Source organism: Tarenaya hassleriana, unplaced genomic scaffold (assembly GCF_000463585.1).
Source record: "Tarenaya hassleriana unplaced genomic scaffold, ASM46358v1 Cleome6, whole genome shotgun sequence".
Lineage (NCBI taxonomy): Eukaryota > Viridiplantae > Streptophyta > Magnoliopsida > Brassicales > Cleomaceae > Tarenaya > Tarenaya hassleriana.
This window is the reverse complement of record NW_010968505.1, coordinates 4,651,389-4,679,029: the sequence shown is the minus strand read 5'-3', so window position 1 is coordinate 4,679,029 and position 27,641 is coordinate 4,651,389. Positions and strand designations below refer to the sequence as shown.

Here is a 27,641-nt window from a genome sequence, read left to right as displayed (position 1 = left end):
CTTCAAATTTCCATATATATATATAATATTTTTTAGGGAAAAATACATATATAACACATATATATAAAACATATAATAATTATACACATATATAGATATATATGTATCATATGTATATATGTATATATAAATATATTTATATATGTATATAATTTTAAAATTTTTATAAACATGTTTTTATATGTGTATAATTTTTATGAATATATATAATTTTTAAATTTTCATTTTTATTTTTATTATTTTATTTTTATTTTTTATTAATTAATATTATTAAATATTAGAGATTGATGATGTGGTAGATGACTAGGATGTTATGTCAGTATTAAATAATATTGTTTTTCGTTCAGGGTTTTATTTGCCAATTTTTAAAAGTATAGAGTTTTAATTACCAATTTTTAAAAGTACAATGTTTTTTTGATAAAAAAAAAGTATAGGGTTTAAATTGAGACGAGAGAAAAGTACAGGGTTTTAAATGGAATTATCCCTTAAAAAAAGGAAGGGTTTTTGATTTTTTCATAAATTTGAGGGTATTTGTGTCTTTTATCGTGTTGAAAAGTGTTTTTTTGTTTAATTTTTTGTTTTGAGGGTGTATCAGAAATCCAGATAGCAATCAAAGGGAGGTGAACCAGGCGAAGATGAACTTGTGTAGGACAATGGAAGACCTGGTAGGAATACGTGCATCAGTCGAGTTGTTGAACAAGAAGCTGGACGATGAAAGAACTGCACTAGAGAAGACCCGTGAACGATTAGCCCAGAAGTCTCTGAAGATGCGTTCTCTAGAGAAGGAGGTGGATGATACTGAAATGAGGCTGAGATTATCCAAGGAGAATTGCCCTGAGAATGCCTCAGAAATCTTAAAGGGGGTTCAGAGATTGAGCCAGGAAGCGAAGGAGTTCAAGAAGATGGGAGAGAACGCGAAATTGGCAGTAGTGAGAGCCATGCCTGAGATCGAAGACACGAGAAACAAGATCAAGACTGCCGAGATAAGGTTGGTGGCCGCTAGAAAGATGAAGGAAGCCCCAGAGCAGCTGAAGCAGTGGCACTTGCTGAAATCCAGGTTGTGACGACGGGAAGCAAGAACACTGATGCAGTGATGATCTCGGCTGAAGAGTATGCTTATCTGACGCAAAAAGCTAAAGATGCCGAGGAAAAAGCCAGGAAACGAGTGGAAGATGTCGTGTCTAGGGTCGATGAAGCAAACGTATCTAAGACAGAGATTCTGCGGAAAGTAGACGAAGATGCCAAGGAAATCACAACCAGCAAGAGGGCACTAGAGGGAGCCCTTGGGAGAGCCAAGGCAGCTAACTCCGCAAAGCTCGAAGCAGAAGAGGCGCTCCGGAGATGGAGATCGGATAACGGGTAGAGGAGAAGATCATCGTCGGTGAGCAACAGGGCGAAGTTCAAGAACCCTTGTCCTCCAGCACAGGAAAGAGACACATCTAATGGATGTTAACGACCTGAATCTGACAAACGACGGGTTGTCCTCGGTGCCGGTGCTGAAACCCACAATGTCGATCGGGCAAATCCTGAGCAAGAAGATGCTTCTGGCAGAGGAGTCGGAAATGACTGTAAGACGGAAAGTGTCGCTTGGTCAGATGCTTGGTAAGACTGGCAACAATGGCGATAGCTGTGTGAGCAAGAGAAGAATGTTGGGAAGGAGAATGGCAAAAGGTTGACAGGAAAGAGGAAGAAGTTCGGTTTCGCCAGGCTCTCTGTGTTGTTGAACAAAGAGAGCAAGAAGAAGAAGAAGAAGAGTGCTTTGAAGGTGGGTGATTGATCGACCATTTGATCTTTACTATTGGTTTGTTGGGTTTGAGATCTTGTAATGAATGTCTCTCTAATGTGAATCAGCTGAGTTTGATCTGTTTTTTTATAACGTATTTAGATTTTATGTAAGATTCGGCGGCGGTACGTTCTTTGGAGAATTTGCTCTCTTCTGTGATCCTGAAGCTGCTCTTTTTCTCCTTGGTTGAATGCTTGAGAAAATGCACTCTCTCTTTCTCTGTTTGTGTTTGTGTGGTTAGGGTTTTTGTTGTATAAATGAACTGCTCCGACTTCCGTCCTTACCGTCTCTCCCTTTTGGTAGAATCTTTCCCTGCGAAGATATGAAGAATCTTGATTCTGTTTATAAGCCCTTCTTCTAAACGTAAAACTTTGTCTATATTTCTTGGAACGGATGTGCAAATTGAAAGAGAGATTCAAATTCAATGGTATGATCGGATACAAAAGTCTTTTTTTCTTCTAAAGTTTTGTAGTCTCTAGGGGTGGGCATACTCTCTGAACCAGGGAACTTGTTTAAATATTTCATACAATGTCAAATCACAAGATTCCTCAGTTCTGCTTGTAATTGCTCAAGGTATGTTAATAGTTAGATTCCCTTTGGTTTTTGCTTTTTGGTTCTATCAAGGATTGTTTTGAGAAAAACAAGCTGCTTTCTCTTCTGGGGGAACTGTTCTAGAATTTCTTTGTTGTTCTGACTCTTTCACGGCTCAGTTCATGCATAGCTTCAGTTTATGTGACCGGACAACAGGAACCGTTTCTCCTATTCGAATGCTATCATCTATTTGTCCACATGGAGATGTTTCTTTGGATATTTTGGCAGGTGGAATTGGACATTGGTATAAGGGCTTTCTTGTATGGATACTACAGAATCATTCTACATGTGTACCTTTGGCGATGGCAAGCGCGCATTCGATGTCATGTTTCCTCGTGGAAATTCCCGCGGAGACGCTCCAAATGTTTTCATACCAACCCAGATGGATAACATATATAACCAGAACAGGTTACATTGCGGAACTCGGTAAGGGACGGGTTTCCGAGCTTTCGAGGGTAACAAAATTTGGATTTGGTAATGGAATATACGCAGGATAGCAGAGGATCCTGGTAGTTGCCCCATCTGTCGCCGGCGGATGAAGAAGGTAAGGCGTATTTATGCTGTCTAACCCCTTTCCCATTTTCGTTATTCATTCAGAATTACATACATATATATATATATATATATATAGAGTGTCAATAAGTATTAAGTACAGAGCTCTTCAATTGATCCATTATTTAAATCTCTGTCATGCGTGTTGCATTATTTTCATGAATGATTCGTAAATAGCAAATAAGAAAGATACGAATAGATTCGTAGTGTGTGTATATATACATGTATATTGTTTTGTTTATGTGATGAGTTTTATAGAAAAAAATTAATAATACTCAACCATGTTCTCGTGAAAGGAATACTAAGGGAATTTGAAATCTGCTAAAAAGAGAATACTTGTAATCTCTCTTAGTTCCTGTTACAAAGAAAAGGTGCTTCCACCAGATACAAATCCAAATCCCAATCTTAGGCTTAAATAATATACATGTTCATATGATGATGGACAAAAGTGTAAATGATGGGTATGTATCTATGGTTCTGTACAGTGAAAGAATGGAACACCAAGCGAATTCAACAAATGTTCATTGCCTTCACATACCATATCTGTTATCATACTTAGAAGTCGATGCATGCATAGAAAACCCATTGCTCCACATTTCTCGTATCAACTCGATAACCAATCGATGGAGAGCCACTTCTGAGATGATCCCTTATCAATGCGTTTTATGTACCATCATCCGGAAAACAATCATCCTCTTTCATCTTCCCAATTACCTTTTCGACTTCATAGAATGAACCTTTTCCGCAAAGTCCGGAGATCATTATATTATACGTAATAACATTCGGTTTCACCCCTTCCTCAAGAAGTCTATTAAAGAAAACAAATGTCTCGTCAACCCTCCCAACCTTGTACAAACAATGCATCATGACATTATGGAAAGATTTATGAAGGTCAATCCCACTCTTTTCCAACTTGTTATACATGCCAAGTGCCTTGTTCGTTTTTCCGTTCTTACAAAGACCATCAAGCAAAATGATATAAGTTACAAAATTAGGATGATGACCTTTATACTGCATCTCCCAGAAAAGCTTTTGGGCAGCATCAAAATTGTCTATTCGATAAAACCCTTGGATGAAAATATTGTAAGTAATTGAATCAACACCCAATCTTCTTCGAGACATCTAATAAAAGAGTTTCATACCCTTATCGACCCTATTAACCTTGCACTAACCATTTATCATAGAACTAAAAGTCACTGCATCTGGAAGGCATCCCTTGGTGATCATAAAATTGAACATTTCTTTTGCTTCTCCAAGCTGATTCTGCAGGCAAAAACCATTGATCAATGAATTATAAGTAATAGTATCCGGAACTAAACCTCTTCGAATCATCTCCTCGTACAATTCTTCAGCCTCTAGAAACCTTCTCTCTTTAAAGAGTGCATCGATTAATCCATTGAACGTGACCACATCAGGGGTGATTTTCATTTTCACCATCTCACTCAACAATGAGGCAACATCGTCCCATTTACCAAATCTGGAAAGACCGTTTATCAAACAGTTGTAGGTAACAACATTTGGTACAATGCCGACATTACGCATCACTTCGAAAAGGTTCAGTGCATCGTCCTTGTGTCCAGCTTTGCAAAGAAAATCAATAATTGTATTATAAATTATGACATCGATCTCAATATGCATTTCCTCCATCTTCATGACCAGATTCATGGCCAATGCATAATCTCCTGCCTTGCAGACCCCATATCGGGCCGACATTCCATCTTTAGCATCTGGTCAAGTAAACTCAATGTTTCATAAACTCTACTCTCAAGGCAAAGTCCGTTGACCAAAGTGTTAAATGTTACAACATTAGGTTTGTATCCTCTTTCACCATTTGGTCAACCAAACTTAACGCCGCAAAAATCTTGCCCTGGATACAGAATCCATGAGCTAGGGTATTGTAGGTGACTACATTAGGCTCGTAACCGAGTTTCAAAATTTTTCCCACAACAGATAAGCCCAATAACACTTGACGAACGTGGCAGAAACAGTTGATCAGAACATTGTAGGAGTAGATATTATGTGAAACCCCAAGCAACTCCATTCTCTTGCAGAGACAAATCACAACATCATACCGTTTCATTTTCATGACTGCACTCAATAGTTTAGTGAAATCAACGATGGAAGGTAAGGGACGAGACTGAACCATCTAGTCGAACTGAACCATCTAGTCGAACAAATGAACGGCATCCTCGGCATGTCAATTGTGAAACCCCCATCTCAATCTGTCTCTGAAAGACACACTGCAGTCTCTACCACCGGAAAAAACCGATCTCGGACAACTTAAAACAGAGGAACAATGCAAGAAATTGTTCAGAATACCTCTCCCCGGGGGATGTGTCTGAACCAAGCTTGAGGCAGAAGCAAATGCGAAAGCAGCCGGCCAGTGGCGTTAACTTAGCTTCCTTCTAAAGACAGAGTCGGAACTCACGTAAACTGTTACTTCCACAAAACCTTGTCCTTTTTCACCCTGAATCAGAAAGCCAAAACACGTTCTGTGTCAAAACTCAAAAACAATAAACAGATTGCATGAAACAAACATAAAAACTGGGCTTTATAAAAAAAGGACATAAAAACTAGGGTGTACTTGTGTGTGTGTATATAGAGAGAGAGAGAGAGAGAGAGAGAGATAGGGTTCGACAGGAAAATCGGAATCGAATAACAGAGAGGAGAGAAGAGAGAAACTTTAACCAAATAACTGAGAGGAGATAAGAGAGATCGAAATCGAACCTGCAATCAAGAGAGAGAGAGAGAGGCGGCGGAGGCTGAGAGAGAGAGGTGGCAATCAAGATCGAGATCGAATCTGAGATCGATCGAAAGAGAGAGAGGCGGCGGAGGCTGAGAGAGAGAGGTGACAATCAAGATCGAGATCGAATCTGAGATCGATCAAGAGAGAGAGAGAGAGAGGCGGCGGAGGCTGAAAGAGAGGGGTCGCAAGAAAGATCGAGATCGATCGATAGAGAGAGAGATAGGGAGAGAGAGGCGGCGGAGGCTGAAATATCCAAAGTAGTAAGGTTAACGTACAAATGATGACACCACAAAATCTCTCATTAATATGGCGCATTAGCATGACGTGGGCCTTTATTGGGCTGAAATTGTGAAAGCCCACTTGAAAAGTTTTGATCTTTTGTTGTTTTTTTTTATAATTTTAAATTTTGTGTTTAGTTAACTCATATCATGTGGGATAAAGTCAACCTGACGTGGGCCTTAATTGGGCTGAAATTGTCCGGAAGCCCATCTGGTGAAAAACCCACTTGAAAAGTTTTGATATTTATTTTTTTAATACAAACATCGGCTGCCGGTTCATAGTATTTTTTCTTTTAACCGAGAGATTGACCTGTGCCTTCGTCCCAAATTATATCTCCTAAGGTCCGGGAGTAGCCTTTAGAGTAAAGGTCTAAAAAACAAGACTCTATCTCTTCCCTCTTCATCAATTAGTTTTAAACTGATGACCGGGATCTAGAGAACAATACCCTTTCACCACTCAGTCACCTAATCATAGACAGTGTTTGTTGTTATTCTCAGGCATTTCTCTAGAGAGACAGAGATGCCGACTATTTTTTAATTTCTCAGCAAAGACAATGGCAAGTCGGTACATACTATGCCGGAAGGAAGTTGAAACCCTATCTCACTTATTCTTTTTCTGCGAATATAGTGCGGATGTATGGCTCTCCCTTGCAGAAAATCTTGGAGGCTCTCCCCCTAGGGTGGTTGTGGACGTCGGGCCGTGGATTAATCAACATCTCATGACAACCCAACGAACAACAAAGCTAATCAAGAGTCTTCTCTTGCAGCTAGTAGTATACGAGATTTGGAAGGAACGTAATGGACGGACACATAAAGACGTCGCAAACTCGCCACAACAATTGTGGTTCAAGATCGATAGGATAACGCGGAACATACTCATAACCTTGCACAAGCCGGATTCTACCGGATCAAATGACCCCCTCCAACAATGGTATCGCCTTATATATTATGACTGAGATTTAAGTCTTCGTTATTTTTGTTCACTTGTAATATAAATCATTATCTCTCGGGATCTTTGGTACATGTTAAATTCATGTAAACCTTCGGATTATTTTTTTGGTAGTAATATAACAATCACATTAAACCAAAAAAAGTCGGAGTTGTGTGAAGATTTTATCAAAATATTTTTTAAAATTATTTGCAATCAGCATATATATATATATATATATATATATATATTGTGATGGGTTACTGTTTATCAATAAAGTATATAAGTCCATTTTCATATCGAAAGCCAGATGATGAGTCCCAAATTATTGGGCTTTAATTGCCATTTTCCTAATGACAATGACTCTAATGGGCCTTTAAATTTAATAAATAAATATTAATTATGATTTTGATATCTACGAGTATATATAATATGTGAACAAACTAAAGCAGTCCTGCACTAAACGTGAAAAGATGAATTCATCAGTCATGCAAATTCCATTTCCATATTTCGAATAAATGAAAAAGTGGACCTACGCAGAAAAAAGCCTAAATCAGAATTTATAATTTTAATGATCGAAAAAATATGTAACCAAAACCGAGAAATCACAAAAATAAAAATACTTCTGTATTTTAAATAAAGTCAAATAATTATAGATATGTTAGATTATGTATTGTCATATGTCTTTGATTCTTCATTTTTTTAATATATTTAACTACATATTTAAAAATCAAAATGAAAAGGTGATAGTTGCAAGTGGAATCAAATATGCTAAAATATTTACTAAAATGCATCTTAAAATGGCACAACCCAAAAAAAAAAAAGTATCAAGATGCGAGTGGTTTCTTCTCGTGAATTAATGAAGCAAAGTTAAACAAAATATGTCATTGGAGAGGAATTATATTATTTTGTGTATTTACATTATATATATGTTGATTTCATGCTTTTTAATTCAATTTTTAAATTTATAAAAACTACATTCATTCTTTTATATTTGAAATTTTTTTAAATTTTTATTATTTGTGTATTTAATTCAATTTTTATTACAAATTTTAACAGAGTTGTATTAACTCAACTCCTAAAAAAAAGTAAACTTCTTTTGCGCTGTTTATGGAAAAAGATCCAAATAAGCACTCTAGGGGCAAAACCGGCATAGAAGCCGAAAAAAACAAGATGTCAATGACAACGAAGTAGAGAGGAGGCGGATGAGTTTTTTACCAAAAAAAAAAGGTGTGAATAGAAAGAAAAAAAATAATCCTAATATTTTTTTCTTTATTTCAAAATGATCCCATAAATATAAATTCATTACCAAATGATCCTATATTTAGTAATGTTACTTAAAATACAGATTGGATAAGATATATCGAATAATTCGATTTTGATATTCGTATTTGATCCGTATCCGGCAAATATTTTAAACCAATATTTGTATCCGATCCGTGGACTCTGGATATCCGAATATTTTATTCGGATACGAATCGAATAACTGATCGGTTCGAGTTTTTCGAATATTATGTCGACACTAGTATCAGTTTTTTTATTGATGAAAATAATGATTTAAAAAATAGATTTATCAATTAATTTTTAAAAATGGAAAATTATAACGATATGGTTAAGCATGGCTCTTCTCCATTAATTAACAGATGGGCTGATTTCCTCTTCTTTGATTCTTAATTTGGTTAGAATCTTCAGGTTTAATATTCTGGTCTATCGCGAAAATTACTGTACCATTCAATTCATAATATTTCCAACTCGGAAGGCTTGTATGTATGTATGTATGTATGATTCACGATGATTATCGTCGATTTCTTACATGCCTTAAAGTTCTTTTAGGATTCTCTGATTCTCTCTATATCCTTGTAAAATGAATGGATTTTACAAAAACCCATCTCGAGTTCTTCCCAAGGGAGGGAAAAGCTATAAACTTGGCTCAGTCCGTTATTGGCGCAAATCTCATCTTCTGCCTCTCACTGTTCACTCCTCAAGCTATTGCGGGTCACCACCCCTTGGATGGTGTGATCGTGACTCCGGAAAACTACCAGGCCCTTCGCGCCATCAAACACGACCTCATTGACTTCTCCGGCATTCTCACGACCTGGAACGACTCCGGCCATGGCGTCTGCTCCGGCGGCAGGGCCAGAATCAGGTGCCTTAGAGGCCAAGTCATCGCCATTCAGCTCCCGTGGAAAGGCGCCTCGGTGGCAGAATCTCCGAGGAAGTCGGAAAACTCACCGCTCTCAGAAAGCTTAGCCTTCACGACAATGTCATTGCCGGCTCCATCCCTCGATCCCTCGGCTTCCTCCACGGAGTCCATCTTTTCAACAATCGCCTCTCTGGTTTTATCTCTGTGAAATTCTCAATGAAGAAAGAATTGGAAAACCGAAATCAGCTTGAGGATCGATAAACTAGATGTCGGTTTCTGATGCAGAGAATTTCAGAGAGATGAAACGAAGAAGAGAGACCAGAAAAATCATGTATTGCTCTGCATAATTGTCTGTACAACAAAGACGTTTCTATATACCTAATAAGATGATCAAATACATTAAAAGAAAGAAAAGATCTATACACACGTAAATGGAAATTATATATGATAAGAATGGAAAGGTTCCATTCACATGGAGATTACCCAATATTCGATTTCCAGATCGTCAACGTCCACTTCACCAATTTCTCCTAATTCTCCTCAAAGTAAACCCATGTGATATGCTCCAATAAGTCTTGACTTTTGGTTTCTTGCATCTGAAGTTACCGAAGATAATTGATCGTACCGTAATGTCTTGATCATGGGTGATCGGAGTTTGGGTCTTCGAGTCTCGATTCTTGGTGTTCCTCAACAATCTCTACCTCCATTGGTAACTGCCCTCTTCTCCAAAATCCTGATCTGAGCAATAACCAGTTATCCGGGTCCATCCCTTCTCGTCTGGCCGATTCCACCAGGCTTTACAGGCTCAACCTTAGCTATAATTCGCTTTCCGGTCCTCTTCCCGTTAGTCTCACCCGGTCATATACACTCACGTTTCTTGATCTTCAGCACAATAACCTCTCTGGTTCAATCCCTGTCTCCTGGGGAGATCAAACACTGAGAAATGAGTCCCATCCTCTCAAAATCTTGAACCTCAATCATAATCTCTTCTCTGGGATTGTTCCTGTCTCTGGGGAAACTTGTCTTGTTAGAACAGGTCTCTCTAGGTCATAACCAGATCTCCGGGCCGTTCCCCGGGAGTTAGGAACTCTTTCAAACCTTCAGAGCCTTGATCTGTCTTTCAATTCGATCAATGGGGCCATTCCAAACAGTTTCACCAACCTTTCCTCTCTAGCTTTGCTAAATCTCGAAAACAACCGCCTGGGCGGGCGAATCTCGGAAACCATTGATGGGATGCAGAATCTTACAGTGCGTAACCTCAAGAGGAACAAGTTTGAAGGCCGAATTCCCGAGACCATAGGGAACATCTCCAGAATCAGTCAACTCGATCTGTCTGAAAACAACTTCACCAGGCAAATCCCACAATCTCTGATCAATCGCGAATCTCTCTTCTCTCAACGTCTCGTTCAACAGCCTGTCCAGAACCGTCCCACCTCTCGCCAGAAAGTTCAACTCGAGTTCTTTTGTCGGAAACCTTCAGCTCTGTGGCTTCAACGCCTCGAACCCATGTCCTTCTCCAACTCACCCTCCGAATCTTTCGCCACCAGCAGAAACCCAACAACCTCAAAAACAACAACACCATCACAGAAAACTATCCGCTAAAGACATAATTCTCATCGCCATTGGAGCTCTTTTAGCTGTTCTGATCCTGTTATGCTGCATCCTACTCTACTGTCTCATGAAGAAATGCTCTGCTCTGAAACAAAAAGAAGGGAAGATCTCAACAAGGTCTGCACCCGAGAAGGCGACAAAATCAGCAGCAGGAGGCGAGATGGGAGGAAAGCTGGTGCATTTCAAAGGCCCGTTAGTTTTTTTTTTTTGGGACTAAAAGTGGACACAATAAACGGCGCGGTTTCCGACAGTAGTTCTGCATCTGAACACTAAAGGATTGACAGATTCCCAAATGCATAGAAATAGCAAAAACATAAAAATAAAAATGGTCTATTGCGAGAGTTACTGTAACATTCAATCCCTACGTATGTATGTATGAATTCGGAAATAGATTTTGAATTGTATTCGGGTCGGGTTGAATTCGGACCTAGATTTTATGTGATCACGAGATGTTAGAAAAACGGGACATGGGTGGACAACGTAAGCAGAGAAGCTTGTGAAGCGGTGTATTCGGAAGAAGGGTGTTTCATATATGGGAATGTGATGGGTGTTAGGCAAATAGAGGGAGTGCCCAGGTTGAGTTTCATGGTGAAGGTCCCAAAAGGTGGGAGATTGAGCGGCGGGGAATCTGGTGTGAGAAAATGGATTCTGGGATTGGTAGGAGGAGTTGATGGGTTCGTGATTCTGCTCCTTCTGATCGGAGTTGCCTATTATTTCATACGAAAGAGACGGAAAAACTCACTGCCCGCAGATTTCCTTGCTCACAGATTATGGTTTTTTTTTTTGCAACAAAGTTCAATTTTTTTATCACGTGATAACAAGAAACACAGAGAAATTCAAAAGTGAGAAACGGAACATAACGAGGCCGATCGTACCTCTGAATGATCGACGTACTGACAAGCTTTGTGTTCGGAGGAGCTTTTCCGGTAATGTTGCAAACAAGTCGTTCGACGAAATGTCTCTGTTAACGGTCAGTAAATCCAGAACTCCACTAACTTGAGCCTATGGGCCCATTCAAATTGGGCCCAATGTTCAAGTTGGTTTAGGCTTAGGCTCAAGAGATGTACAAGAGTTCTCGTAGAAGTTGAGACCAATAATAATAAGCCACGTGTCACTATAACATGACGTAAAAACCAGCGGAACCAAAGTCTCGAGTCTGAGAATCTTTGTAATAAACCGGAGAAAGTAAAGAAGCAGAAAAGAAAAATGCAACACCTGAAATCAAACCAGCAGAATTGCCCACAGGAAGAAGAAGACAGAGACTTTGGAATCATGGATCCTCGCGTGACGTTTATAAAATGCGAGGAAAACTCATGGGTTGGTCGTTTGAATCCTGGAAATGGCGGCGACGAGGACGATGATGAGATACGGAGGACGAAGGTGGTTCACGTCGTGCTCAAGCAGAGCCCTCCGATGGTGGGACCATGTGGGCCCCGCTTCCAAGGACCCCATAACCGGCGCCATTGAGGCTTTCCTCGCCGACCCTTCTCCGGCCAAGATCAATCTCGGCGTGGTCTCTCTCTCTCTCTCGCGCCCTTTGTTCTGAATGTTCTGGTTGAGAAACTAAGGGTGTAGAGAATCATCTGAGTAATGGATTGGCTGTTGTTTTCGTTCTGGGTTTGTAGAATTAGCGGAACCATTGTCATAGATTTAAGAGTTGCAGTTGGAAGTCCAGTTTAAGTTAGAGGTCTCGTGTTAGGGTTAGAATTTAGGGTTTTAGGGTTGGATGAAGTCGTAAAGTTTTGGGTTTGTTTATTGATAGGGAGCTTACAGAGATGATGAAGGGAAACCGGTTGTGCTTCAATGCGTACGCGAGGCAGAGGCAAAAGTTGCCGGTAGCGACTACTTGTGAGTTCTGCATATCACTGTTTCTGTTCATTAATGTGAATCACATGGAAAATATGTTAAGTTTGATGCTCATCTGATTTGCAGGGAATCGGTTTCTAGTTGCTTAGGCTCAAAAATGGTGGAGGAGAGTGTGAAATTGGTATATGGAGAAGATTCATTTGTCTTTAGAGAACAGAGATTTGCTGGAATTCAAGCTCTCTCTGGGACTGGAGCTTGTCGGCTCTTTGCTGAGTTGCAGAGGCGTTTCTATCCTGACTCAGAGATTTATTTGCCCGATTTGACTTGGTCGAAGTAAGCCCTCTCTATGTCCATCTATGCTTCCCCGTTTCGAAATATCTTTCCCCGTTTCGAGATATCATGCTTGCTTTCGAAAGTTTTAAGAATCGATGATTTGATTTCGGTATTGTTCCCAAAAATGTTGTGTATAGTCACCACAATATTTGGAGAGATGCGGGAGTCTCACGGAGAACCTTCCGCTACTATGATCCTGAAACAAAAGGCTTGAACTTTTCAGCGCTGTTAGATGATATTAAGGTATGAAACTTAAAATTCTGCAAGTCCAAGCTCACGTCAAGTTTAATGTTTCTTTACATCTGAAGAAAACGGAGATGATTTCGAGCTCTGCATTGGCCGTTTTACACAGCATCACCATCCAGAAGTCTGTTTCCACTCATTTTCCTATCATTTTTTAGTATCTGCTTTTGCTCATATCCCATAATTCTTTAGATAGAAAGCTACCTCACGAAGGATGGTTAGCACCAAGAAAGCGTAATATGTAAATTTGAGAACTCCTACGGAAAATGTATGATAAAGTTTGTGTTATTATATTGGCGGATGAGTTATTCTTGCTTTCTTTTCATCTGCAGAATGCACCGAGTGGTTCATTTTTCTTGCTTCATCCTTGTGCTCACAACCCGACGGGCGTTGACCCAACCGAGGAGCAATGGAGAGAGATCTCCTCTATGTTCAAGGTTTTTGTCTCTTGAATGTTGTGTTTATCTTATCTCTCTACATCTCTTTACGACTATGCTTGGCTCTTACAGTGGTTATTATTCAGGTAAAGAGACATTTCCCTTTCTTTGACATGGCTTATCAAGGCTTTGCCAGTGGTTGTCTGGTTAAAGATGCTCTGTCTGTACGAATCTTCCTAGAAGATGGACACTTGATCGGTTGCGCCCAGTCCTTTGCAAAAAACATGGGGTTGTATGGGCACCGAGTTGGCTGTCTTAGGTACATAATTGACCGATCTACTTCGTTTTATTTTAATTTTTTTTTTAATTTATGAACCTCTAGTCCTTGATGCTCATCAAGATTGATTCCTCTCTCTTTCTATAATCACATATTGAGGTTTATTGAGAGATTATTCTTTGTCCTTCCTTCCAAATTGATACCTAATGAAAACTCTATGTCTAACATGTTTCTCCTTTCAACTCCCTACATGTCTAGTGTCCTCGCCAATAACACAGTTCAGGCAAGCATGATGAGGTCCCAGTTGCAGCAGATTGCGAGGTCAATGTATGGAAGCCCCCCAATGCATGGACTGTTGCTCGTCTCTACGATTTTGACCAATCTCGAAATCAAAGCCCTTTGGGAAAGAGAATTGAAGGTCTTTTTGAGAAATTTCAGCTACAATCTTCAAAATTTCTTTATGTTTCATGTTCATATGATCATGAAATATTGAAAAGTTTTTGCCGTGCCATGTAAAGGTCATGACTAAACGGGTTCAGACAATGCGAACTGCCCTGCGCGAAGAGCTTGAGAAACTTGGTTCTTCTCTCAACTGGCAACACGTAACAAACCAGGTCAGTGTATGAAAATACATATGTTCTTCTGTTCCGGGTGGCGACTTTATGGAATTCGACATTGGAGAAAAAAAAGTGAAAAATTTTTACTCTCCAACCGGAGGAAAATGCTGAACGGATATGAAATGAGACATATGGATTTGGGCCGTAACCACAGCTGTTTAAAGAACATGTTTTCCATTTTCTGTTTCCTGTTTGCCCACAATGAATTCTGGAAACCACACCAAAATAATAATATAGACAAAGTATGTTAGTTGACATTTGTTTGATATCCTTGGTTAAGACTTAACGCAAGTTAATCATGTAAGTTACATAATTCTGTACAGAATGTTGGCCCAACTTGAGAATTCTGTGTAAATTTTGATAACAACACAGGTTGGGATGTTTTGCTTTTCTGGCCTGGCCCCGAACGAAGTGGAACGGTTAAGGAAGGAATTCCACATATACATGACCATTGATGGCCGCTTAAGGTAACATTACCCGAAATCTTCCTTAAAAGATCCATTATTCATATTCACTGTCATGTTTCTCTAATACGAAACTTTTCACGACTGTTTTCATGGTAAATTCGAAACAGCATGGCGGGTGTTACTCCGAGCAACACGACTTACATAGCAAATGCAATTCATCAAGTCACCCGAGAGAGAGCGAGGATGTAGACGAGGATTGATCTTGGCCTCTGGAACTGAGGTGACAAATTCTTGCATTAGATTCGTGAAGGAATTGATCAAGTACAAAAAAAAAACTTTATTTGATTCTACTGGAAGGACAGATTATATGTGTAGAATATTCATCCGCTTGTTAAATCATCAAAACCTTAAACATATATGTATGGTATTTAAACATGTAAATCTGAAGAATTAGAACCTTGAGTCTTGTGTATCTTTATTTTTACTGAACTCGTGAATATAAAACTTAGTATGATCAATCAAATGAATGATGATGCATATACACTAGTGGGTTGATGGATAAATGGAAAATTCACAATGTCGTGTTATCACGTTATTGCAGCATTTATACATGTCTTGGAAATCATAGAATACCATTTCCATGCAAACTCGTAAGCTAGATTGTGACAGTTGAGGCATAAACACTGGCTGGTTTGTCTCGTAAGTCTGCATTTTTTGTCTCAGATGAATCACTGGAGCAGAGAGTGTAAGCATCATCAATGGCTTCCATGGCAGCTACTGATCCTGAAGCACGACCCGGTGGTCTCAAAAGACGAATCGAGGGCAGAATCCCATGGCCTCTGTTGCTCGAGAAACGCTGGCGAATCAGAGGACGACAGTACAGAGAGTGAAAAACTCAGTGAAACGGCTTTCTTGATGCGTTTCAGGCTGATTCTCACGATGAATGCGTTGAAAAGATCCGATCTCGGGCATTTTCCTGAGCTCATTCTTACGAGGAATGCGTTGAAAAGATTCAATCTTGGGGATTTTCCCGAGGTTTTGAGGTGCTGATTGAGCGAGTAGGAAGGAGGAGTGAGAGGAGTGACAGAGAGCGTTTCTGGGCATTCCAGGACGTAATTCCCAAGTAAAGGGCACGGAAACTGAGTTTTGAAATGGCGATTCGGCGGCGGTGCGCTCTTCGGAGATTTGGAGTTTAAAAACTCGAAAAGCCGATGACTGTCAAAATCTCGATTAATATTCTCTTTTTTTTTCCCCTTACAAATGAATACTTTCATTAAAATGGTGAATTCACACATTATTTTAATGTGATTCTGCAATTAATAATATTTATTGAATCAAATCCATTATAAAAAAAAGTATAATCAAATCAAAGCCCATATCTTGAATGGAAAAAATAACAAATCAAAGTATTTTCCCAGAGAGTTACCGTACAGAATCAGTAAACTCCGATGATACAAATACTTGACAAACTGAAAACGAACACTCCTATTAGGGCTTTGTTCTGAACCCTAAAAAAACCCCTCCCTCTCCCAATAACAAATATTCTTCCAAAGAGACAACATACATATGAATTAAAGGAAATAATATATGAGATCTGCTGTAACATTCGTTCACTGTGTGGACACATGGCCATGAATAAGAATAGAAGAGAGAGCCAATGATAAGATTAAAGACTGTGTTACGATCCCATTTTCGACCCTCTCAAGCTGTGACAAAACTGCATTAACGTACCTCTTCCTCTTCCTTGTCCTGTTATGTTCTGTTCCCGCGTAATGAATATGCTTCTCGAAGACTGTTTGATATTTTTTCCTCGAAGAATTTGCCAGTGAATCTGATGACGCGGCTACTATTCTTCTATGAGCCGTCTGTAGAAAAGAACGTAAGCGGCCGAGGTCTTGATCTTATCCATGCTGATTGGATGGACATTGCTATCATCAAAGTCATACCATCGGTCACCCCCATGCTGCACAAATAACGAAAAGAAACATCGAAGGTTATATTAGTATGGCTCAACGCAAATGCATCCGCACAATTTGTAAGTTTATACAACAGAAAAACATCAACCATGAGCATGAGGATCTGTTACACGGTTACTATGAGATCAAACTATTATAAGCATCCACGGATCCACCACTATGGCAGGTTCCGAAAATTTGATAAACAAACACACTGGCCATTGAGAATCTTCTTCATTACCAAACACGCTAAACCGATTTATAACATCATGTGATACGACAACCGATATCTAGATCATGTACTCCTAATGGCTTCTCCAATATTCATCAAATTTGCAACTGAAAGAGAGATCAAGTGTTCCTTCGCAAATACCTATCTGATTTTTCTAGCAAAGGTAAGATGCCATAAGGCTAATTCACCTTTAATCAGTTGTGATGCTCAACGCTAAATCTATCGTATTTGGTTCAAGCATTCAAAACGGTTTCCCCGAAACAGATACAAGAAGACAAATATTTTTTAGATTTCGAGAAGCATTAAACAATGTCTCGAGTTTTCACTTACATGGACAAAAGCAGTGTAGTGACCACCTCCCATGCTACCATAGTGGTTGCTGATGGCATAGAGTGTATACCGATAAGTTGTCCGACCATTCTTGTATGAGATGTAGTTTGAAAGGTCAAGATCATCTACTGGAAAGTCAACATACGTATCCAGCTTGTTCTTCATAAACCGACTGTAAGAGAACCTTTTCAAATGAATCACAAGAATTTCCGGCAGTCTCCACAGATCCAACTTCTTAACGGCTTGCCGATGCTCTTTGCAACCAGGACAATACCTAAAACAAGATCTGACTCAGTAAAGCCACCGAAATGAAATAGCCCGGAGAATTAGCAAAACGCTAGGACACAGAGACCATCAGGACAACAAAACCGAGCACATCGGAACATAGGGACCAGAAAAAAAAATACTAAAGAAAGAAAACTCTTGATCTGTATTTGGTTCCCTCTTGCCAAAATAAAGGCTTTTACGCGTCACAATGCAAGAAATCTGATCAGAAAGGTTATATATGGACCCGATATCTCTACTCACCACATGTCATCGGGACCAAGAGGCTCCTCCGTCAAGAATGCTTCGAGGCAATTGTAGAGCGAAACGGATTCCTGGGGTTTCTTTGTTAAAGGCCCAGATTTAAAAACCTCCGGTAAGGAGCTCAGAAGACAAGTATCATAAGCCTCAAGCTCTTTTACAGGCCAGCGTGCAAGCACATTCACCCGCTTGGGTTTAACACTTATAGGCTTATCCTTCAGTACCTCAGACTCTATGAAATTTCCCCGCTCATCAGTAAAGTAGAGCCTCAATACAAGATCTGGAACAGATTCAGCAGTCTCCTTCACGTCGGTGGAATTTCCTTCCTCAACTGAAGCAGTACCATCGATAACAGCTTCATCAATGGCTTCTTCTGTTGTAGTTGCAGGATCAGTAGTAGTAAGTTCAGTCGGCATCTTAAACGGACTAAGCAGTTTCAGGTACATGTTTTCGATATCAGATCCATTAACTACATCATTGAATCTTGAGACCAAGGGGATTCCAAATGCCTTCCAGGTAGGGCTTGGTTTCCCTAGAATACACTGCCTGAAAACAAATTGAAACCCGTAAGACACTCGGTAACCCAGGTGTGTAGAGCCAGACATTCATTTGACTGTTTCCATATAAGAATCAGACAATAATATTAGGGCAAAGACCATAAAAATTAACAGTCAAGTCAAATTGCATCTATAGTAAAATTTTACTTCCCGTGCAGGACTGAGAAGAGACAAATTACATCCACACTAATAGTCAAAGATCTGACGGGACTCATATTCGTATTGATGAGAAACTTATTCAGAAGTTATAAGCCAGGGAAACTTACTCTTCCATCTTCTGATGCATAAACACAACTAAAGGAGAATTATCTGCGTCTTTCTTGAGTCGGTATACAACAAGTTGGTCACCATCTCTAATTAAAGTTAGAGAATCAGTAGGCTCCTCCAGAAAGCGAATAACTCGATTGTTGTATATCTGCACACAAGTTTAAGAAATAAGGGGACCGAGTACAACCAATAGATATTCAACTGCAAATATAAAAGTATCAAATAGCTAAAAACAAGATAGTGATTTAAAAAATATGGATGACATGTGAGACAGCGAAACCACGAGCATTGGCAAACACAAAAGTAGAAAACAACAAAAATGAAGGTGAAAAACGAGTCTTGATGAGGAGAATCAATATATTGAAGATCATATCGATAACTCCATTCAAGTAAATAATCGAGATTTAGGCAAGGCAAAACTTAGTCTTGGCCAATCCAGAAAATACCAGCTGAAGACACAGACATCAGGGCTACACCTAAGCGCCGAGACACGAAATTCACTGCATAAAAATTATAGCAATATACCTCAGCAACCAATAAAGTCTCATCCACTGTTAAAGAGCAGGACGAGACAAGAGCCTTCTGGAGGTCTTCAAATTTCCCAAACTTAGGAACACTGATAGTCAATGGAACAGGAAGATTACTCCCATTTCTACTAATGACTGTTAATGTCATTGTTCGCATTGATGTGCAAGGCAACGGTAGTGATAGGTACATGAAAGGATCAAATGTAACTGAAACCTTTCTGCAGATAGGACAGACTAATGTTGACTTGTACTGGCCCTGCAGTCATACATACACGTAACGAGTTACAATTGACCATGTAAGGATCTTCTTAGTAAATGCACTGAGACGAAATAGATAAAGTTCATATCTAATTCAGATCAATCAAAGTTCAAAGAGCATCATATCAAACCCCAGCAGAAATTTTCAGAATCCCAAACACAGATAAACATTCTGAAAAATATAAATAATTGTCAACAGGCCACTAACATACTTTTCCTGTATATCTTAAAGGATATTACCATACTCAGACAATGGCAGTCAAAACTACAAGATACCAGGATACTCCACGGTTTGAACTTTGAGGATATGATGAAATTTCCTAATGTTCATGTCGAACCTGATCCTCGAAGTGATTACCAATAGAATTTAGAAACCTGAAGATATTTACTTGGCACACATCGACAATTATTGAATCATTGCGAGCCACGTGATTTCGCCAATATTCATCAGCCACTTCTTCATCTGGCCGACCATCTCCATCTTTTGCTTCGACATAAGGCTTACATTTTACACGGTTTAAGTCTTCATGAAGTCCATCCAACAAGAACGCCAGAAGTTCCTGAAACGTTAAAAGGAAAAAATATTGAAGATATCTGAAAGATATGGACAGAAAACTCAATGTTTGATCTTCACGGGTAAAAGACAGGATGCCCACAAGTAAAGTAATTTCCCTGACCTGCGAATCGTGCTGATTGAAGCCACCAAACTGAGGGGCAAATCGAGCAAGTTTTGCTTTAAATGTCCTTGGGGTCACTGTTGCTGCACCTGGAGCCCACAAGTTCCTTAACAAGTCCCCAAAAGCTAAGGCAATCTCTCCCTGCCAGAAGAGAATTTGGCTTGTGAGACTCGCCTTTAGACAACAGGACCAATTAACTGTGGCATCAACTAAAAGATATCTAAAAAAGGTCACAGATTCACATACTTTCATGCCCAATGGGTTGTCAAGATTTATTTCTCGATTGTACTCTCCGAGAAAGTAATCAACAAGCTTTGGTGTGTGAGCCAAGCATTGAAGGGCACTATTCATAAAGCACGTATTTCCTAGGTTTTGCAAGCCAGTCAACCCCAGAGACCCAGCTTCTCCAGCTTTACCCAAAAAACTCAACGAGTTACTTCTTCCGAAGCTAAAGCTTGAGGAACCATTAACACTACTGGCAGTCTCATTTGCTGCACCATCTTCCCTTTTCGAATCCTTGAATTTGATGGAATCTGATAAGCCAAAAACTTGCAACTCTAGGAGCAGCTGTTGGACACAAAACAACAATGAATACCACACCGAAGCTACAGACAAACACAAACAAATGTGTATAATGCATACATATACATCGATATGGATGCATGCATGCATGTGTATGTTTGAATATATCCATCTATTGCAGGATAGCTTTTAGTACAATAACATATTATGCAACATCTACATATTCACTCCACAGTGGTCCACTTACTTCCTGATCTGGTTGCCGCAGACAATCCTTGGAACTGCTTGTGTCATTTTCAAAAAATAAGATTGTTTGCCCAGAAAAGTCCCAAATGCGCAACTGGCAGAACCAAAATATGAGAGTGAGACATCTTTATTGCACAATAAATATATGAGAAGTCTTGCTTTTAGCACATGCAGTTACAGTAAACTCACAGTAATAGTAATATATATTAAACAGCTAAACAGAGTAGTGGGAGGGTGAAGGAGCATGTTTAAAGGTGTTGTTCATAAAGTATGCAAGAGGCATGAAACAACACATTACCTGCTCGGAATCCAAACTGAATATCTTGCATGCTCTTCTGAAGCTTTCAACCGCATTGTCCTATATGACGAAAAAAAAGATTAGGAACAAAGAAGAGCAACCATTGAAAAGCTAAGCAGAAAAACTCTGCAGGTACAAGAAAGAAAACATAAATCCAATCCAAACTAAATTGGTTCAAGCATGAATCTTCAGTTGGAAGATGATTTTTACAAGCTTAAGAGCTAATTTCCAACCATATTCTGGAGATAAATCATAAATGGATTGAAATCAGTGATGAATCTAGAAGCATACAAGGAAAGTTGGATTGGGCTTAATATCAAAGGAAAATTTCTAGGATATATAAAAGAATTCTACCAGCAAAACCCTGTTATCAGCCTGCTTTTCATTTGAAATGTTTTCTTCTCAATATTCACGTGAAAAATAAGAGTTTAAGCATGAGGGTGACAAAAGAGCACACCACAAGACGCAACATAGGTTAGAAAGAAAACACATATCAATAAGGCCCTCAATCAGAAATGTGAATAAAAAAGGAGATATGTTTGATCCGACCTTTTTGCTAATTTTAACTCCCAGTGAGTTTGTTTCCGGCATAACAGAGAGCCTGAGGTGTACTGGATAAACATCACCCCTATCAACTCCTCCAGCCGAGAAACTTCTGACGCTTTTCTCGGCATTTTTGGCATCATGGTGCCTGCAGAATCAAGAACTATGTTAGTTGCTGAGAATGTTGAGGAAAACTAAGCACACATACATAAAGTACCAACTGATTTGGGACCATAAAATAGACAACCCTGATAAAAGATTATGCATAATAACTAAATAATTTGTAGCTTACTTGGCACAACTTAGCCAGGCAACACCATTCAAAAATAAACAAATTCTATTGAGCTACTCAGACAAGATAGAATAACAGGTTAAACAAAAAAAAAGTTAAACAAAAAAAAAGATAGAATAACAGTTCTTGATCTACTTTTTTTTCAGATGTTCAACTTAAGAAGAACAAAACATGGCACGATAAAAATAAGTATAATTTCATGGAGAAGTTAAGAGACTAGAAATTAATGACCTTGGTCTCAACTCTCAAGTTCAAATTTCCAGTTCAATTGGAATATTAAGCAAATTGACAAAGGATAATAGTAGATGGCTTTATTCATTTTAACCATCAGCAGAAAGATATGTCTACAGATAACAAATTGACAAAGACACTCACCACTTTAGTGCCTGTAACCACATATCGCTTGAGACCAGAGCAAAATCCCGGCCTGAGACACCGACTTCTCCAGCCTCACCATTCTGTAGCATAGCTCCTTCTCTTCTCAGATTGAACAAAATATCAGTGCTAAAGATGTTGTTTATCAACTTCATTGGGCCCCCATAAGATGACCCCGTTGTTGCCGTATACAAGATTTCCTTTTTCTCATCTGATACAGAAGGCGAGGAATCTTGGGCATCTTTCCACCACCTAAAACCCAAGTTCCAACAAATCATGATCAAGTAAATATTTCGCCAACATTTTGGAGAGCACATAATAGAACCTTGGTTCTTGGGTAGATTAAAAAATATCACATTGTAGCAAAGAAAAATAAGTCCTGAAAGAAAATCTCAATCTTTGATCGACTACCATTCCCCTACAATGTCAGAATCCAGACACGATTTCTTTGCTGCCAGCTCGATGATAAAAAAAAGACTCGAGGAAGAAGGGGTACGAATACGAGTTTGCAAGGGAAAACGCAGATTAACAAATCCAGCGTCACCAAATCTATATCCAAAACTTGGAACAACAGATCTGGCAGCAAACTTCAAAAGAATATTATTAGTCAACAAATAGTGAAACCGTCAAACCAAAAGCTTGAGAAAGTATGAAAAAAAAACTTCAAAAGAATATTCAATAAATCTTGCATTTTTGTTCGACTTCTAATTGTAGATCACCGAATTGTTCCCCGTGACGACAGGTAGTCCAAGCCTCCAAGAGACAGACCGATCCAATCACAGTGAAGTAAAACCAAATCCAAATTACGCAAAAATATATCAGAAATCCGAATCGCATATTTTCGCTTTCCCTTTTTTTGGGTGTCAAAGTAAAATTCTCACATTTTCAATTCTTCATTTATTGCAGAAACAAAACGCAGCAATAACCTCAAACAGAACACAAACGATCTCGACCCCAATGGAGAAATATGCATCAGAGCCAGAACAGTGTCATATCCAACTTCTAGAAACCCTAGATCAAATTATTATTCCAATCCCAAACGATCCGAATCACGGAAACGCGAAATCAAACTCCCCAGTAACTCGGACTCGATTCAAGATTCATCGAGCTCTCCAATCGGAAAGATTTAGGCGAACGAGGAAACGGAAAAAGAAAAGATAAGGGGGAGACCTCAATGGAACGAAGTAGACTCTCTGCTCGGCGTTGGACGAGTCGACCCCCTGAATTGAATCGGAAGACTCCTCGGACGATGTCCCGTTCATTGTTCCTCCGGACAGCGAGCAAGATTCGCAGAGAGATTCAGATTAAGCGAAGGAGAGAGTGGAAGGGAAGAGGGAAATCTTCAGAGAATGCGGAACATTTCCAACGAGAGAGAGATTTGCAGAGGAAAGGGTTTTTTTTTCCTTTTTTGTTTTTTTGGTGGTCTCGTGAAGATGATATGAGGCGAGGGGGGGAAATATATACAGGAATTAATAAAATAATATATATTCATAAATATTTTCCTGATTTGTATAAATAAACCCAATAAATATATGCTAAATTCTATATTAATATTTCGTGACTCAGATATTAAATATCAGATTTTTTATTGTTATCCTTCGCTGTAAGAATTTATTTTTAATTATGTTATTCGGTAAGTTATACATCGATGGGTTTTTTTTATTTGGATAAGAAAAATCTCAAATAAATATATGCTAAATTCTTACTAATAAATATATCAATATAGGGAAACTTCCCTAATATTTTTCACCTAAAGAAACAATTTTCACTAAGATATTTACACGATTTCACCAAAAATCCATGTCCATACTCAATCACAAAAAAATATCAAGTCGGAAATTTATAAAAAAATATGTTTAGATTTATATACATATATGTTTATATACACATACATATATATCTAATATGCATACTTATACACATATGTGTATATATATATATATAAATATTGATATTTTTTATTCTAAAAAAATTGTTGTCTCTAATAAAGATTTTTTAAAAAAATAATATTTTTATAGTCCAAGTAAGAAATTGAGAAAAAATTTACAACTTGGCGTATAAAATTACAAATGCATATATTTATTGATAAGAATTTAACTACATATTTATCTGGGAATTTTCCTTTGAACAATTAAGAAGAGCTTCGAAACCAATACTCTCACCAACGAACAACTCTAAAATATGAATTATATTTTCAAAGATACATTAATAATTATCAGTTGTCCACGAATATCGATCATGAATCATAAAACCCAAATCTGACCTACACATAATCTCTATTTATAAATCAGATCAGATATCCGAAATCGAAAACCGAAAACCGAAACAACCGGCCGTTCCACGACTCTTTTGTCTCCAAGATTCCTAAAGTCTCAAACCCTTAAAACAAAAACGGAACACAAACATGTCGACCCGACCGTACGGTACGGTCACTGCTGAGCACATTGGACACGCTGGGGCCCGTCATCGCCATCGTCGTCATCATCATCGTAAGCCTCTCTCTGAGACTGTTGCTTCCGCCTCATCTCCTCCTCCATGTTAACCTGGTGAAGCGTCGTCTCTTCGCATTCGTCGATCTCCATTTCGGTTAGCTGATTACCCGAGGGCTTTTGCGGTAACACGGCCTCTAGGGCCTTGGCTTGATCCGGGGAGAGCGATTCCGGGAATTCCACCGAAAAATGGATGTATAGTTTCCCCTTCATGAACGGCCTCTGGTATACCGGCATCCCCTCGTCGTTTATTGCCTTGTACGAATCTGAATATAGCAGATATAAAACATCTCAGACATGGTTTTTTGCCTAAATACCGACCCAAGACGGGCAAGCATAGAACCTCGATCTTCTTTAAGAGCCTTACGCAGAAAAAAATATGCACACAACAATGTTTATATGCATGCATGTATAAAAATGGAAGAAAAAAACCCTTGAATTTTAGGTATCCGACCCAATCCACATGGATTATAACGAGAGGAAAACCCACAAATCGAGTTTAGGTTCAGGTAACTGAGTCTGAAATCGGGGTTTTACCGCAGATATTACTGCATACAGCCTATTGAAATCTCTTGAAATTTCAGATTCTAAATCAAATATAATCCGAAAATTCGAGTATCTACTCTAATCAACTCCTAATATTTGATATTTATTTTGAAACCATTCAAAATTTCTTATTCAAACTAGGGTTCGGGTATTCGCATGTACCCAAAAAATATCTTGGGTACCCGAACAAAACAGACGGGAGAATGAATAATATCTCGGATATCCGACTTGTGCCCACCCCGATGTATATGCGTGCATACATTGGCATTATCAATCCATAGGAAACTAGGTTAGGGTTAGGGTTAGGGAAAAAGCAACAAAGTAAATTACGTACCGGGTTTCACAACCTCACCGGGACTAGACCGGATGAGAAGTTGTCTGTCATCCAAGTGGGTCAGGACGAACTGGAAGCCACAAAGGGCTTCAGCTAGAGATAAGGTGTGCTCAACGAAGAGGTCATCTCCCTTTCTCTTGAACCTCGGATGCTCCTTCTGCTGAAGTACAAACACTATATCTCCAGTGATCGTGTCAGGCTGCATGCCCGGAAGAAGAAAGTCGGGTGAGCAGGGGAAAAGGGTACACACGTTAAAGCCGAGAAGGAAATGAAGGAAGAAATTGTCATACCGCTTCGTCTGCTTGACCGGAAAACGTGACCTTTTGGTTGTGTTGCATTCCCTTATCCACATGTGCTTCGAGGACCTTCTTCTCGGGGACAACCTTATCCCCTTTGCACTGTGGACACCGATCCCTATCGCTGATTGTCTCGCCAGTTCCACTGCATTCATTACAAGCATGCTGCATCTGCTGGATCATTCCCGGTCCGAACTGCCTGATCGTGACCTTCATACCTGTACCCTGACAGCCACCGCATTTCATTGAAGCTCCCGACTTTGAGCCTTTTCTGCAAATCAGATGCATGATAATTCGATCATCTTGGATTTAAAACGTCGATTGAATTTAAACCGTTGCAGGACAAGGGAATCAATTCCAAACAATCTGTATTGCAAATCGTGTTGATGTTAATTCGTTTTATGAACCCAGGTAAGAAGGTAGGAACTGATTAATATTGAACCAATAAGGACTCGGCTACAGAATAATGAAGTAAAAAGATACTAACCCATTACACTTTGAGCACAAAGCTTTCCTCGTAAGTGAGAGCTTCTTTGTTGTCCCGACGTAAAGGTCCTCTAGGGAAACCTTCAGAGGGTGAACAACATCTTCACCACGTCTCTGTCTCCTTCCCCGGCTGCTACCCCCTACTCAAAAACAGAAATTTTAAACTAAACTTTACTTCTATCATCATCTAAATCCGACCTCTCAAAAGGCAGCAACATGGATTGGAAATAGATTCTAAATCAAGAGAGAGAGTGGACAAAGGCTCAAGAAACGTACCCCCGAATGGACCTCCACCACCAAAGAAGGATGAGAAGATATCGAATGGGTCATGCCCCCCACCTGGACCACCACCCATTCCCTCCTTGAGCGCGTCCTCGCCATATTGGTCATAAATCTCACGCTTTTCCGGGTCACTAAGAACTTCATAAGCCTGAGCTAGCTCTTTGAACTGCAATGATTGAAAAACAAAATGTACTTTTTAAGATGTCGTCTCAATTGGAAAAAGGAGAATAGTCCTCATAACATATGTAACCCCAACAACACTTAAACAACACAGCACAAATTTAATGAAGCGAAACCAACCCTGTACGAAAGCAGGATCAGTCTCAGACATTAGAACCAAGAGAGATCATCAATGGGCAATGGCACCATGAGCTGAAATCTGGTGACCCTTTTGGAAGGAATTGATATTTTAGCTTTTCCACTATAAACCACAAACCCATCTCTAATCTGTAGAAAGAAACTCCAAACCGGATGCCCAAAAATCCGACCTCTTCATTAATTTCATCTGTTATGAACCCAAGCAAACAAAGGATACAACTTTCCCAATTCGCTTCAACAGGCTACCATAATAAAACCCTGAAATTATCTTATATATTAAGCGCAATGATCAGCAGACAAAACCCAGTACAAACAATAACTCAAACATCCAGAAAATTCAGCTACAGACCGAGAATCGATCGAACCGTCGTCGATCGGAGAGTCCGGATCAAACCCAACACCTAGATACCCAAAACAAATCAATCAAGTGAATTTCTCACAGAACAGGATCGAATCAACATACCTTCTCGGGATCTCCACCTTTGTCGGGATGGTTTTTGATAGCGGCTTTCTTGTAAGCCTTCTTCAGATCCTCCTGGGAGGCGTTCTTAGGAACACCCAGGATCTCGTAAAACTTAGTGTTGTCGCTCTTCC

At 39.3% G+C, this 27,641-nt stretch overlaps 3 protein-coding genes, 1 long non-coding RNA gene and 2 pseudogenes across 5 annotated transcripts; 3 read left to right on the top strand and 3 right to left on the bottom strand.

Moving 5' to 3' along the window:
• LOC104799738 overlaps positions 1 to 1,777 on the top strand; it is a 6,441-nt pseudogene extending 4,664 nt beyond the window's left edge.
• A 1,466-nt stretch (positions 1,778 to 3,243) lies between these two features.
• LOC104799574 lies at positions 3,244 to 5,932 on the bottom strand. The gene is made up of 2 exons (XR_769592.1): positions 5,654 to 5,932; positions 3,244 to 5,393 (listed from the first exon to the last, which is right to left on the bottom strand). It is a non-coding gene; the product is annotated as an uncharacterized LOC104799574 (long non-coding RNA).
• A 2,769-nt stretch (positions 5,933 to 8,701) lies between these two features.
• Positions 8,702 to 11,038, top strand: LOC104799573 (annotated as a pseudogene).
• Positions 11,039 to 11,816: 778 nt separating this feature from the next.
• LOC104799572 (aspartate aminotransferase, mitochondrial-like) lies at positions 11,817 to 16,000 on the top strand. Of its 2 annotated transcripts, none has more exons than XM_010522172.1 (11): positions 11,817 to 12,145; positions 12,395 to 12,480; positions 12,580 to 12,771; positions 12,909 to 13,014; positions 13,347 to 13,451; positions 13,538 to 13,710; positions 13,927 to 14,086; positions 14,187 to 14,282; positions 14,658 to 14,752; positions 14,860 to 14,972; positions 15,416 to 16,000. In XM_010522172.1, exons 1-10 carry the CDS (start codon positions 11,972 to 11,974, stop codon positions 14,939 to 14,941), a joined length of 1,269 nt encoding a protein of 422 aa, XP_010520474.1. In that variant the 5' UTR covers positions 11,817 to 11,971; the 3' UTR covers positions 14,942 to 14,972; positions 15,416 to 16,000. The 2 variants fall into 2 exon arrangements, with proteins under 2 accessions (XP_010520474.1, XP_010520473.1); XM_010522171.1 differs by having other exon boundaries at positions 12,565 to 12,771.
• A 50-nt stretch (positions 16,001 to 16,050) lies between these two features.
• Positions 16,051 to 23,709, bottom strand: LOC104799571 (ubiquitin carboxyl-terminal hydrolase 8-like). The gene is made up of 13 exons (XM_010522170.1): positions 23,467 to 23,709; positions 22,297 to 22,548; positions 21,636 to 21,777; positions 21,087 to 21,146; positions 20,790 to 20,882; positions 20,267 to 20,587; positions 20,021 to 20,161; positions 19,733 to 19,903; positions 19,084 to 19,341; positions 18,558 to 18,706; positions 17,738 to 18,280; positions 17,210 to 17,483; positions 16,051 to 16,655 (listed from the first exon to the last, which is right to left on the bottom strand). The coding sequence occupies exons 1-13, from the start codon at positions 23,556 to 23,558 to the stop codon at positions 16,539 to 16,541; spliced, it is 2,613 nt and encodes an 870-aa protein (XP_010520472.1). The 5' UTR covers positions 23,559 to 23,709; the 3' UTR covers positions 16,051 to 16,538.
• A 773-nt stretch (positions 23,710 to 24,482) lies between these two features.
• Positions 24,483 to 27,627, bottom strand: LOC104799737 (chaperone protein dnaJ 3-like). The gene is made up of 6 exons (XM_019200833.1): positions 27,511 to 27,627; positions 26,724 to 26,895; positions 26,449 to 26,587; positions 25,956 to 26,232; positions 25,666 to 25,864; positions 24,483 to 25,051 (listed from the first exon to the last, which is right to left on the bottom strand). Exons 2-6 carry the CDS (start codon positions 26,800 to 26,802, stop codon positions 24,726 to 24,728), a joined length of 1,020 nt encoding a protein of 339 aa, XP_019056378.1. The 5' UTR covers positions 26,803 to 26,895; positions 27,511 to 27,627; the 3' UTR covers positions 24,483 to 24,725.
• Positions 27,628 to 27,641: the final 14 nt, after the last annotated feature.

What these genes read in the sequence shown, in the direction of transcription:
- LOC104799572 (XM_010522171.1), top strand. Translation starts at nt 11,972, where the DNA reads ATGGCGGCGACGAGGACGATGATGAGATACGGAGGACGAAGGTGGTTC. An exon ending in CGCTGTTAGATGATATTAAG is followed by an intron (nt 13,015 to 13,346) that starts GTATGAAACTTA and finishes TTTCATCTGCAG; the next exon opens with AATGCACCGAGTGGTTCATT. An exon ending in AGATCTCCTCTATGTTCAAG is followed by an intron (nt 13,452 to 13,537) that starts GTTTTTGTCTCT and finishes GTTATTATTCAG; the next exon opens with GTAAAGAGACATTTCCCTTT.
- LOC104799571 (XM_010522170.1), bottom strand. Translation starts at nt 23,558, where the DNA reads ATGAACGGGACATCGTCCGAGGAGTCTTCCGATTCAATTCAGGGGGTC. An exon ending in GTCTACTTCGTTCCATTGAG is followed by an intron (nt 22,549 to 23,466) that starts GTCTCCCCCTTA and finishes CTTGGGTTTTAG; the next exon opens with GTGGTGGAAAGATGCCCAAG. An exon ending in ACAACCCATTGGGCATGAAA is followed by an intron (nt 20,162 to 20,266) that starts GTATGTGAATCT and finishes CTCTTCTGGCAG; the next exon opens with GGAGAGATTGCCTTAGCTTT.
- LOC104799737 (XM_019200833.1), bottom strand. Translation starts at nt 26,802, where the DNA reads ATGGGTGGTGGTCCAGGTGGGGGGCATGACCCATTCGATATCTTCTCA. An exon ending in TTGTGCTCAAAGTGTAATGG is followed by an intron (nt 26,233 to 26,448) that starts GTTAGTATCTTT and finishes TCTGATTTGCAG; the next exon opens with AAAAGGCTCAAAGTCGGGAG. An exon ending in CCGGTCAAGCAGACGAAGCG is followed by an intron (nt 25,865 to 25,955) that starts GTATGACAATTT and finishes CCGGGCATGCAG; the next exon opens with CCTGACACGATCACTGGAGA.